This window comes from Histomonas meleagridis (genome assembly GCF_020186115.1).
Source record: "Histomonas meleagridis strain 2922-C6/04-10x chromosome Unknown contig_32, whole genome shotgun sequence".
NCBI lineage: Eukaryota > Parabasalia > Tritrichomonadida > Dientamoebidae > Histomonas > Histomonas meleagridis.
In genome coordinates this window covers 253,390-266,540 of record NW_027150863.1, presented here as the reverse complement: position 1 = coordinate 266,540, position 13,151 = coordinate 253,390, and the positions used below count along the sequence as shown (strand labels likewise).

Below are 13,151 nucleotides of genomic sequence, written 5' to 3'. Positions count from 1 at the left end.
ATTAATAATATTAAAACTATTTTCGATATTGATACTATTCATAGTATTTTAGATTTTTTTAATCTTGGAAAAAAGAATAATAAAAATAACAAGAAAAATAATAACAATGATATTACAATGATTAATAGAATTGATATAGCACAACAATTAAAACGTTTGTTATATTTTAAAAATCATCTTTTGAACTTAAAAATGAATGGAATTTCTTTTGTTTATCCTTTTGTTTATAATGAGAATTCATCTGAAATTAAATTTTCGATTAGTGATATATCTATTAGTAAAGCTGCTGTTGGCTTATTAACTTATGATGCGCCTGAAATTAAAATGGATTTTAATATACAATTTTATATTGATGATTTTTTATTGGATAAAATCTCTTTGTTAAAAAGATTTAAATTTGATTTTATTTTTTCATTCACATTCTTTAATCATATCGATAAAGTAATTTTAAATTCATTTTTTGGAATTTCAAACATTTCTATTGATTTCGGATCTGAAATATTAAAAATTTTACGTTCTGCTTTAATATATTCCAAATTTGCTGAATTAAATTATCAAGAAAATTCTATTTTAGGTATAAAACATGATAAACCAAAAACGAAAACAATAATTTCATTTAATAACTTACAAACTAATATAGATATGGAATTAAATGAAATGAGAATTTATTTGAATGATGTGAATTCTTGTTTTAATGTGAAAGATATTAAAGCGAAATATAAAATTTTCGATGGTAAAACTTCTTCTTTATTTTCGATTGGTTTACTTTCATTAATCGAAGATAATATTCCTTTAATTTCTTTACCATCGAATTCTACAAATTTAATAATTTCACAAGAAAATGATGTTTCACCATTTGTTATTTCACTTAATTTAAATGATTTTAATATGTTAATTGATTTAGATAAATATAAAAATATTTATACAAAATTAATGAATATAATGAATTCATTTAAATCAGAAGTAATTAAAATACTTAAATTAAATAAAGAAAATGAAAATGTTAAAAACGATTTAATTAAATTTAATGATAAAACAGAAAGTATAAAGAATAAAGAATTTGTTATACAAAATAAAGAAAAAATTGTTGTAGAAAAAGATAAAAAATTTGTTTTCATTTTAACTTTTGGTAATTTAAAGTTTGAAATTTCTGATATCGAAGGAAATTTCTATTTAAATATTGAAAAAATTATATTTAATGAACAAATTGAATTTAATAATTTGACATTAAATAGAAATAATCATAGTATAATTAAAAATAGTACATTTAAACTTGATTTAAATAACTTTCATTTTCCTTTAATCGAGATCGAATATGAACCAACTGATCTCGATGCATTTCTTCGAATATTTAATGATATTTCTTCATTTTCATCTAATGATAATAAAGAAAGTAATCATAAAAATGAAACTGAAAAACAATTTCATGTTACATTTGATGGATTTAATATATTGTTTTATGAGAAAGATAATACAATTGCATATTTAAATGCGGAAAAAATGGAAATTTTTATGATGAAATTAAATGAGGAAATGAAAGCTAAAATTACTTTTAATAAAATGTTTGGTCAACAAATATTTGACTGTAAACTTTATGAGTTTTTGAATTTTAATGATGGACTTTCATTATTATATTATGGAAATAAAAATGAAAGCGAAATGAAATTAAATATATCAAATGGTTATCTTAAATTAACACGTGAAATTTATAAATATTTCTTAAGTATTACATCAAGAAATAAAACAAAAGAACCCAAAAATAATAATAAAAATGTTAAATCTTCTCTTATTTTATCATTAAATAATTTCGAGTTAATACCAATAAATGAAAATCTCGAACAAATTGCAAACTTAAACTTAAATCTTAATACTATTAAAACAAGAAACGAAAACATTAAAACATTTGAAATGAATTCAACGTTTATTAAAGGTAATACATGGCTTAATAATAATGAAAATGAATTTTTGTTATTCAAAGAAGGATTTTATTATAAAAAAGAAAATAATTTAATTACATTTAATACAAATTCCTTAAATTTTTCATTCGATTTATCATTTATTTCAAGTTTTTATAAAACTGTTTCTAAAATATTATCAAATGATAAACCTAAAAAATCAAATTCATTAACAATTCCAAATAGTTTTAATATAAATATCAAAGAAGCAAATTTGAATTATTTTAACACAAATATTAAATTTTTGATTTCGAATTTGAAGTTAATATTACATAATTCGAAAAAATTGGCAACGTTTTCATTCGATAAAATTAAATCATTTATCGATGCTAAAAAAGGCATCGAAATATTAAATGTTAATTCGATATTTTCTTTTGATCAATTAAATCAAATTGATGAATATGCATTTGAACAAATAAATCAACTTGAATTTGATAAAACTAAAAACATAACTCCAATTAATAATATATTTATGAAGTTAAATATATCAAATATTAATTTCATATATAGTCATACATTCATAAAATTATTAATAAAAACTTTTTTAGTAAAACAAATTCCGGAATTTCATTCAATAAATTTATTAATAAATAAAGAAATAACTGAAAAACTAAAAAATCGAATTAAACAAACAAAGAAAATCGAAATAATTAATGAAAATGTCGAAAATTCAAATAAAACTAAATCAAATATTCTGTTTAAAGGTTTGATTAATATTAATCAATTTGATATTTCATTACATTTATTGGAACAATTTGCAAAAGTTTCATTGTCAAATATTATTACTTCAATTGAGAATAAGAAATTCGATGCAGAAATTAAATCATTCCAAATATTTAACCATGAAACATCTTTAGTATATTCACCACCAAATTCAGAATTAATGAAATTTTCATATTTTAATAACGAATGTAATATAATATTAAGTGAATTAATGTTAAATTTCGATTATAAATTTTATTTAACAATTTTAAATTATATAAAACGTTCGCCGATTTTTCTAAATAATCAAAGACAAACATCAAATTCTGGAAATCAAAATAATAATAAGTTAAATATCAAATTATTAGTTAAAGAACCAAAACTTCGAATTATAATTCCAACTTCAATTGAATCAAATCGTTTTCCATTATTTAATCTTGATTTAAACTTTGAGTTAAAATTATCTAAAGATGGAATAGAATTAAATATTAATGATTTATCTTCTCATTTCTCAGATCAAATCTCAAATGTTCATTATTTGCCAATATTAAAACCGTTAAACATTACATTCAAACAAATAAATTCTGAAAACTCAATGGAATTAATTATTTCAAAAGTGTTCCTGACTCTATCGGCAATTGATTTTGTACTTTTTGATAAAATGAGAAAAAGTATTCAAAAGTCAACCGAAATTATAACTTTTTCAGAGAGAAACGTTCAGACCGATAATAAATCAAACAAAAAGAAATTTGGTAAAATTAAAATATCGACAGAAGAAAACCGATTAATTATATGTAAAGATAATCGTAGGACCTCACGATATATTCCAATGTTTGAGTTTGTTATTCCATCGATTAATTTTGAATTAAATAATGATGAGTCAGTTAATTCAATAATTACCACATTAAATCCATATATATCATATTTTAATGAAACTACAGGTTTATGGGACTTAATTATTGAGCCATTTAATCTCAAAATTTTTTCAATTTTGTCAACCAATAAATATGAAATTAAAGCTCAATTAGATGAAACATTAAAAATAAATTTACCGACAGTTGCATTAAAGCAATATTTAACATTATCAAAAGACATTAAAAAGAATTTAACAATGACTGATTTTGAATTTGTTGAATATCCACATTTCTGGATGATAAATTTATTAGGATCTGATATAATAATACAAACAAATGATAAACAAAACATCATATTAATTCATAAACAAAAGATACCAATTTTCACAATTGATTTAAACACGACTATAACAATTGATTTTAATCAAAAACAATATAATATCATTCCAAATCATTTATTGTTTCCTACTTTATTAAGTAATGAATTATCTATTTCTAGAAAACCTTATAAAGGCGGAATTATAATGCAATTTAAGTCTCCATATGAATTTAAGAATTCGTTAGGAATTCAAATCGATATATATCAAAAAGAACAAACTGCATTTAAATATTATACTACATTAAAACCTAATTCATCATATCCAATATTTTTAAATAATCCAACAAGAAATGAATTTGTTTTCACTGATGGTAATTATAATAATCAAATTCGACATAACGTTATAAATATAAATTCTAAAACTATAAAATGTGATTCATTTAATATTTTCATAAATGGTAATTCGTATCCTGTTAATATATTAATATATAATGATACTTCTACTGCTACAAGAGTTTTTAATTTGGTGACTCCTTTGATGTTATCTTCAAATTTACCTGTTCCTTTACATATTAAAATCGAAGGATTCGAAGATAATATCATTTTAGGTCCTGAAGAAGAAAAACCTTTTCTACAAAACAAAAAATTTAAATGCGCTTTGTCACTTGACGGTTTTACTTTTTTGCCATTCGAATTAATTAATATAAATTCGAAATTAAAATTATTACAATGTTATAATCATTTGGCTGATGTAAATTCGTTTATTGTTGTTTCATTCGAAAATTTGGAAGAAATTCAACAAACAATTATCAAATTCTTCGTTCCTTGTATAATATTTAATAATACGACTTATAAAATTAATGTATATGATATAAATCAAAAAATTGTTGCAGAACCTCAAATTATTGCGTTTTGGTGTCCAAAAAATTATTTGAACGATAAGGAGCACTTAAGCGTAAACCTCTCAATTGAGGGCGCGAAACCAGTTTTAGGTTATGATTGTTTAACTACAAGAAAGGATATCATTGAATTCCAATCAAATGATTCTGCTGATTGTAAATATAAAATGAAAGTGGATGTCTCATTCAAAAGTAATGTATCAATAATTACAATTTCTCATTTATTAATTGTTCATAATAATTTGGACCTTCCTTTCGTATTACAACCAGTAGAAAAAGATGGAACAGATGTGCTTTGTGACCCTTATATGATTGATCCTAATACTAAAAGTATAATAAGTTCAATGTCAACTAAAGGGATGTTCATAATTTCAATTTCTGGATACTCAACATCTCCAATTCTAAACCTCATTTCAGAGTACAAAACAGTTTTCAAAATTAAGTCAACTAATGATACATATATTTTAATACTTTTAGAAATTGTTGACGTTGGAACACACTTTGATGCTTACTTTAAACCCGTTCAGTTCCCATCACCTTTTGTTATAGCAAATTGTCTTAATACACAAATGATTGCATATCAAAATGATAAAGAATCAGCTTTTATTATTGAACCAAATTCAACATCTGTATATGCACTTGATGAACCATTTTCTTACCCATCTGTTATTGTTGAATTTGATGATCAGATTTTACATTTGTCATTAATATCCGAAACAGATTATATTCAAACAGAAGCGAAATTCAACGACAAACCAATTTATACTGCAATTCTCAAAGAAGGAAATTATCAAATTATAACAATAACAACCGAAATACCACAAAAAGAAATTACTTCCTCAACAATATTTAAATTGGATTTCGATCAAATTTTTGTGAGTTTAATCGATTTGAAAATGAGAGAATTTGCTTTGTTAAGTTTTAATAAATTTATTGCATCTATCGAATCAAATTCATATCAAAAAATTTTACAATGTTATATCGAATCAATTCAATTAGACGACCAAAGTGCACAAGCGCCGAGACCTGTCGTAATTATTGGAAGGAATAATAATGAAATTCCATTTTTCAAATTAAATTCAATTTTTTCACAAGATTTGTCTACAATCATGTACACGTCAATTGTGTTCCAAAGAATAGATGTTGAAGTTGATTCATCTTTAGTTTCAGATTTGTATTATTTCTTGACTCAACTAAAAAGACCAATTAAAACAACAATTGTACCATTACAACCAAAACTAGTTGACCAAACTTCGAAAATAATATCATGTAATTGGTTAGAAATGTCGTCAATAGATATGATATTAAGATATAATCGAAAAGGAGGAAGAAATGCTACTATCCATCAAATGATGAAGTACTTAAAGTATGTTCCTAGCATTAAAGAAGGAAGGATATTGCTTCCAGGAATTGTCATTTCTGGTTTGCAAGATTCTGTCAAAGAAATCTCTCAAAAAGTTTTCATTGAATACAAAACCGCCGCCTTCAATCAAATCCTTCAAATGCTTGGAACAAAAGGAAAAATTTTATCCACATTCGGAATAACGTCAATGGTAGCAGATATGCTTGGAATTAAGATGTGTTCTGATATGTCATCAGATATTTCAAGATTGATTGAAACACAAAGAGATACATTTGATAATAGAAGAGAATTAAATGGTGTATTTTCACAACAATCTTTAAACGCATTAGTTGAATTAATCAAAAATGCTTCTTTAACACCATCTTCTTTAACAATGGGACTCATCGAGAATGTAAACTTCGGAATGCAAAATAAAGTATTGAATGGCGCCGGTTTCGGAAAAGGAGTTTTGGCACTTTTCACGGGATCGGTTAATCCGTTGAAAGACGTCGGTTTGATGGTTGGGGTGTCCCGAAAAAGGTACCCAAGAGCATTCCTTAATAATGGAATTGGAGTTTTCGATGAATCCGTGAGTAAGTTCCAAAGCTTTGTCCAAAAGGATATACAAAATGAAACAATAAGATTGGCTATTAAGGGAGATACGCAAAATGTTTTCATTACTGATACAAATATTTACTTGGTATCAAATGATAACAAAATTCGGTATATGAGAATTGCTGATCTGATTTTGCTAAAGGTGGAAGGAAAGTTCGTGGTGGTAAAGGGTGTAAACTCGAAAGAAGAAGTGAAATTAGAAACAGAAAATGAAGAAGAAGCTGTAAGAATAGAACTTGCATTAAGCTCAATGAGAAATATGATCCGGTTATTTGGATTCTCACTTCTAGTGGAATCTTAATTTTTTTTATTTGTAAATATTTTATTTGTAAAATCTTTCCATTAATGCCGATCAAAAAACATTCAATATTGTGAGTTTTACATTAAAGTGAACAGCCCAAAGTAAGTAAATGTCTTCATTCTTAAATCCTTGGAATAAAATAGTAAAAAAAATCAAAAATACAAAAGATAAAAGGAACCCTAAATCAGATTCAGTAAATCAGGAGAATAGCTTTGTTGGTTTGCCTGAAAATAATTTTGATGCAAACAATGTTCCGCCATCAAGCTTTAGGAAATCAAGTGCAGCTGAGGGAAGCTTCATTGAGTCAAAGCCATCACTTCGGCCAATGATCTCTCCTTCCAATTCTTTCAAGCAATTAAATGAACAAAATAAAAGTGATCTACTCTTTTCACAAACAAAGACCAGAAATCAGGGAAGACGTGATTCAACAAAGCAAAAATTTAATCGCAAATTAATTTTACCACAAAGACAAGAAAGCCCTTTATATCCCCAAACACCTATCACCGAAACGACGCCAATAAGTCAAGTTCTATCAGAGAAGTTATCTCTTCAACTTCCAATTGATGAGTTAAATATATCACTGACACAATCTAATGTTCTCCTTTCTATAACATCAGACAAGATTAGTTCACTTGAAGACTCATTGGCATTGTCCGAGAAGATCATAGAAAACAATAATTATGAAATCCAGGAGATCAAAAAGAAGTCACAATTATTGGTTCAGACAGCAGAAATAGCAAATGAAAAGCTCAGAGTTCTTGACAGAAAAATCGATAATGTCGTTTTCCAAACGAAAAATGGCTTTTCGCAGGTTATAAGTTTTTTTGTTTCCGTTTTTTCTTTTTTGCAAGTGCTTTTTCTGCTTATTTGGGAAAATTTTGCGACAAAAAAGTAATCAAAATAATTATTATTTTTGTAAATAAATATTAATTAATGGTTAATTAGTTTTTGTTCACATTAATACATTTGTTTGTGAATTGTTTTTGTTCACATTAATATATTTGTTTGTGAATTGTTTTATATTACTAATTCATTATGTAAAATATTTTTTAACATTTCTAAAATTAAACTTAAATAATTGACTTAATGGTATTTGGGTTACATTCAAAAAATATTTTATAGAAATGCATTTATAAGAACTTTTCTGAAAATAGATAATATTTATTATTTAGATCCATTTCATCATGGAAGCTATTTTGATTCCTTCTTAATAAAATGTGATAAAAGATAACAAATATCTATTCTTAATTCATCAAAATACATTTGTTGCAATTAATAACTATAATTAATATTGCTTCTGTCTGTACTTTTTTAATTATATTATATGTGAATATCCAAAACATTAATAAGTTCAATCACTCATTCACGAGTTAGAACATATGTTCTATCTAATGTATACTTTCTCATGTATTCAGATTCATAAGAACTAATATATATACAGCAGTATATGTACCATCATACACATATTTTATTTTATATGCATTGTTATATACAATTCAATGTTATAGACATATACTCATGTATTTTATTAAATTATATATGGTATATAACATATAAATCTGGCAAAAAGTGATTCCGAAGAATTTCGAAGGAAATAAATTCGGTTCCGAAGAATTTATGAAATATTCCAATGTTTATGCTGAAGTATTAAATCGATGGAATTTGTTTAAACCTTTTTGGAGAAAATGTTAAATGAATTAAGAAAAAATAAATCAAATGAATCATCAGAAATCGTGAATGCAATACAATATGCAATTTTTAGATTATTGGACGCAAAGTTTGCATTGGATGGCGACCTTTTATATCATTGTTATCACCGTGTGCTACGAATAGCGTTGAAACTTTGTCTGAGAGTTAGAAAATTGGTTCCAATGATAATTGTCCCACAAATTGAAGAAATAACAAGGATAACAATACTCTGAGTCCTTGTTATTTAACAAAAATATTCTTTAACTCTTTAATAAATCCAAAACTCATTTTTCAAAATGTATCAACAAATATGGATGAAGATCCATTTGCTGATGATTTTGAATAAGAAAAATTTCTCAATCATATTTAAAAATTAGTAAAAATAAATATTTTATATATAAAATAAAAATAATATTTTTAAGATTTTAAAATATTGTTGTGATTATTTCATATTCATTTCTTTTAGAACAAAAATACTTTTCTTGTGAGTAATATATAAACAATGTGAAAAGCTGAAAATTTAAATAAGTATGGAAAAAAAGATTATTATTACATATTTGAACTTAACAATTTTTAATGATATTAATCATAAACATTTTGATATATTATATTTAAACAGATCAAAACTTTTGTTGTGCATTTAGTATGCTTCTGATATAATTAATTTATATGTTTCCCATAACGATATGATCACAAAATAATATATTATTGAGTTGTAACTCCATATTAAATTTAATTAAATTTAATAATAACCTCGAGCTGAAAAAAATATTTTAATATTTTCTTTTTTAGTAAATATTTCAGAAATTCTTTTGTTCTTTAACTAAAGGATAACTTTAAATTGATATCGTCATATTTAAAATTTTTTCTAATATTCATGAAGAAGATCAAAGTTTATACACATTAATAAATTATAGAATCATCTTGTGCAACTTTCTTTATGTAATTGTTTAATATAATTATATAGAGAAAAATTAATGATATATAATTTTTAATCGAAATAATCTCAAAATATAATATACTACGATTTTTTGCTTTTCAAGCTGAAAATAACTCAATAGCGAAATCAAATCTACTTAATTAGGTATTTTTAAACATATGCTGGAAAAAATTATAATAAAAAAAAAATCAAGGAATTTAACGAACTAAGTCATCATAAATTCATTGTCGTATAAATTATTTCAATAATAAGCCAACAAAATATAAAGCTTATCATGGAACCAATCAAATAAAAACTTTTAACGTGCGTTCGCTTTAAAAAAGTAAAAATTGTGCTAAGTTGAAAAGTGTCCGATTTGACTGCTTGTGGTGGTAAATTGTAAAGTTTATATGCGATACTTTTTGATAGGATTACAAATCATTGCTTAATGAGCCAATCGCTAGGAATAAGAAGTAGTGAAGATGACAACGCCGTATTAAAATCAATAGGTGGAGATATATCAAGCTATCGAGATCAACTTATGCGTGAAAGAAATGCAAGGACGTTAAATTTAAGAAGATCAAATCGCCCAACAATTGCAAAGTTTCTTAGCAAAAATTCAAGCAAAAGCCCTAATTCACCATTGCTCGTTGATACATCTAATTTCCCTTTTCTTGATCCAGCTTATGCAATATCTCAACTCAGAACATCAAATCCCATCAAATTACGAGAAATGTTAAACAGCCTTTTACTTTGTATGCATCAGACGCCTCGTTTAGCTAACAATCTTCTAAAAAATCCAGAATTACCAGAAGCATTTATTGATGCACTTAATTCAGGTTTTCCCGAAGATTTAAATATCTTAATAATGAAAACAATTATAGTTATATTTCCACATTCACCCGAAGTACAAGATATTTACATTGATTCAGGTTTATGTATGTGCTTATTTGATTTCCTTAGTTCCCAATCTTTACCACTTCTTGAAGCATCAATTGCATTAGTTGACACCATTTCTGAATCTTCTGGGTATGGGCGTGATTCTGTTTTATGTCTTGGTCTTCATACATTTATTATTGAAATTGCCAAATCCGAAATCAACGAACAAATCACAGTTCAAGCATGTGAGTCTCTTAGCAAAATCTTTTCTAACAAACAACATATTGATTCAAATACATTAACGTCATGTGTTGAACCTATTGCCGAATTACTTTCTCTTCATTCAGTTCATGCGGTTTATATCATTCTTGCCTGTTTTATTTCCATGACCAACAAGTTACCAGCTCTTGTTTTCAATATGTATGATTTGAATTTATTTCCTGTCATTGTTAACTTTCTTCATAATCCCGAGTTGATAGGTATGGCCCTTCCACTCATAGGTAACCTTAGTGTTGGTCAATCTTTTCACATTAAGACGCTTCTTGACTGCGGTCTGTTTCCACTTTTGATGCAGTTAATCCAAACCGAATTCACTGCGGACGTTTATTGGGTCCTTTCAAATATTCTGGAGTCTGTTCCACAAATGACGATAGGGCTTTTCAATCCAAATTTTGTCGCACAAACGGTCGAAATTGCGATGACCTCGTCTTTCGAGGTCAAGAAGGAAGCAGCCTTCTTTATTGCAACTCTTATGTTGTTCACACAGAATGCAGATTTGAAATATTTCAAAAATGAAGACGTCGTAGATTTGATGATTGAGATGTTAGGATGTTCATCAAATTTAATAGTGTTAAGATGTTTGGATGCACTATTAAGATTTGTGCACGTAAATAGCACAACAGGCGATGAGGAATTCTTGTCGCTGTTACAGACAAAGGACTTATACAACCCATTAAATAATTTGATCGAACGCGGGTCGCATATGATCAAAGAAAGGGCAGAGTTCTTACTGTGTAATTTGGACGCAACAAAATCGGTGATTTAGATATGATTTGTTATATCTTATTAAATATTATAAATTTCATTCTATTTTTTAAAAATTGTGTACTAGTGTAATGGTAATGATTTGCTTATAAATTCCTTTCTTTGTGTTTCATTTGAAATTTGGTTCTAACAATAATTAATTATTATGTTTTGCCAAATTTTTTGAAGGTTATTCCATGTACCAGATTGCATTAATGGCACCGAAAATAATGTTATATAATAAATTTGGGAGGTTGAAATAAGTCCAAAAGTAGCATTGCATAATATTTCATATCACATGTCAGTAATATTGTTTATCTTTTATGAAATAAAAAAAATTTATCTAATTATTTATGTTCACAGTTACTATTTCGCCAGTTTCCACATTTTGTATTTGAAATGTATCACTTTTTTGCTCTTTCATTTTCGATCTAGCATGCGTTGGTGGCAAGTTACCGCTTTTCCTAAACACATAATACGAGTAAAGACTGATAACTTGCCACTCCTCTTCTGTCATTTCTGCATTTTCCATTCCGAGCCTCATAAGTAACTCACTAAAAAGCTTTTTCATATGTGGAAACGAAGTCATACAGACGTGATAGTAATCTTGAAACGGCATTGTTTCGATGAGTTCACATTTTTGTTCATGGAAAAGAGACGCCATTACTTGTGGATGCACCAAATATTCAGCGCAGTTGTCGACTGATTCAACTAAATTGAATACATATTCGGCACCAAAAATTGGTATGTCATCAAGATCAAAATGACGTTCAATATAGTAAAGGGAATTGCCAATTTGCCTTTGATCTGGATATTGTCGAAGTAATTTCACTATACGACATGCATTTGGAATTGTTAATAAGACGTAACCACCGGGATGAAGGCGATCACAAAGATTAGAAATGGCTGAACGTGCTGTGGTTTCATCACGAAATGCATAATGAAAGGCAAATTGACATGAACTTATATGAAAGCGGATATCTTGTGGAAGAATGTCTGTCATACGACATGAAAATATATCACCAGAATAAAAAAGGGCATTACATGACCTCTCAACTTTTTTGTATTTCTCATAAGCACGCTTTAAAGAATCAAATGATATATCTCCAAAAACAAATTCATTGGGATCTTTTCTTTTCCACTTCGGAATATCACCACCTTTCCCACATGCACAATCAAAAATTGAAGCATATTTTGGACAATATTGATCAATGAGAACACTTTTCATCCAGTTGTTGAATTGCCTTAGATGGATAATTTTGGAGCTTTGTCTTTCTTTTACAGTACCAAAAGTATTTTGTGCAATCCCATCATAAGCTACTGCTACATCCTTCTGCATGTTTTAAATACGAACGAACTTACTCAAAACACAAAAGAACCCAAAATTGATTTCGAGCTTTTTTTAGGATACAAAACATATATTAGTAGAGTACTATTAATAAAGCAATGTTAGTAAAGTGAAGTTAATAGAAGAAACAGTAATCATGATTTAATTTTTTAAATCTATATTTTACTTAAAAAAATTAATGAGTTAAATAACTTAACTAACAAATAGGAAATTCATCAAGTTTAGATATAAAAAATAGAATTTAAACCAAAATTTTTTTTCTTCTTTTCCAGAAAATCAAAACCGTTAATCATAATACGAAAAGTG

At 26.4% G+C, this 13,151-nt stretch overlaps 3 protein-coding genes across 3 annotated transcripts; 2 read left to right on the top strand and 1 right to left on the bottom strand.

Annotated features, from left to right (window-relative positions):
* Nucleotides 1-5,838: 5,838 nt before the first annotated feature.
* GO595_005125 (uncharacterized protein) lies at nucleotides 5,839-6,987 on the top strand (the record flags this gene model as incomplete). The annotated part of the gene is made up of 1 exon (XM_067918334.1): nucleotides 5,839-6,987. One exon carries the CDS (start codon nucleotides 5,839-5,841, stop codon nucleotides 6,985-6,987), a length of 1,149 nt encoding a protein of 382 aa, XP_067774675.1.
* Nucleotides 6,988-10,352: 3,365 nt separating this feature from the next.
* Nucleotides 10,353-11,519, top strand: GO595_005124 (uncharacterized protein; the record flags this gene model as incomplete). The annotated part of the gene is made up of 1 exon (XM_067918332.1): nucleotides 10,353-11,519. One exon carries the CDS (start codon nucleotides 10,353-10,355, stop codon nucleotides 11,517-11,519), a length of 1,167 nt encoding a protein of 388 aa, XP_067774674.1.
* Nucleotides 11,520-11,840: 321 nt separating this feature from the next.
* On the bottom strand, nucleotides 11,841-12,725 carry GO595_005123 (mRNA capping enzyme, large subunit family protein; the record flags this gene model as incomplete). Its single annotated transcript, XM_067918331.1, has 1 exon — nucleotides 11,841-12,725. The coding sequence occupies one exon, from the start codon at nucleotides 12,723-12,725 to the stop codon at nucleotides 11,841-11,843; it is 885 nt and encodes a 294-aa protein (XP_067774673.1).
* Between the last annotated feature and the right edge of the window lie 426 nt (nucleotides 12,726-13,151).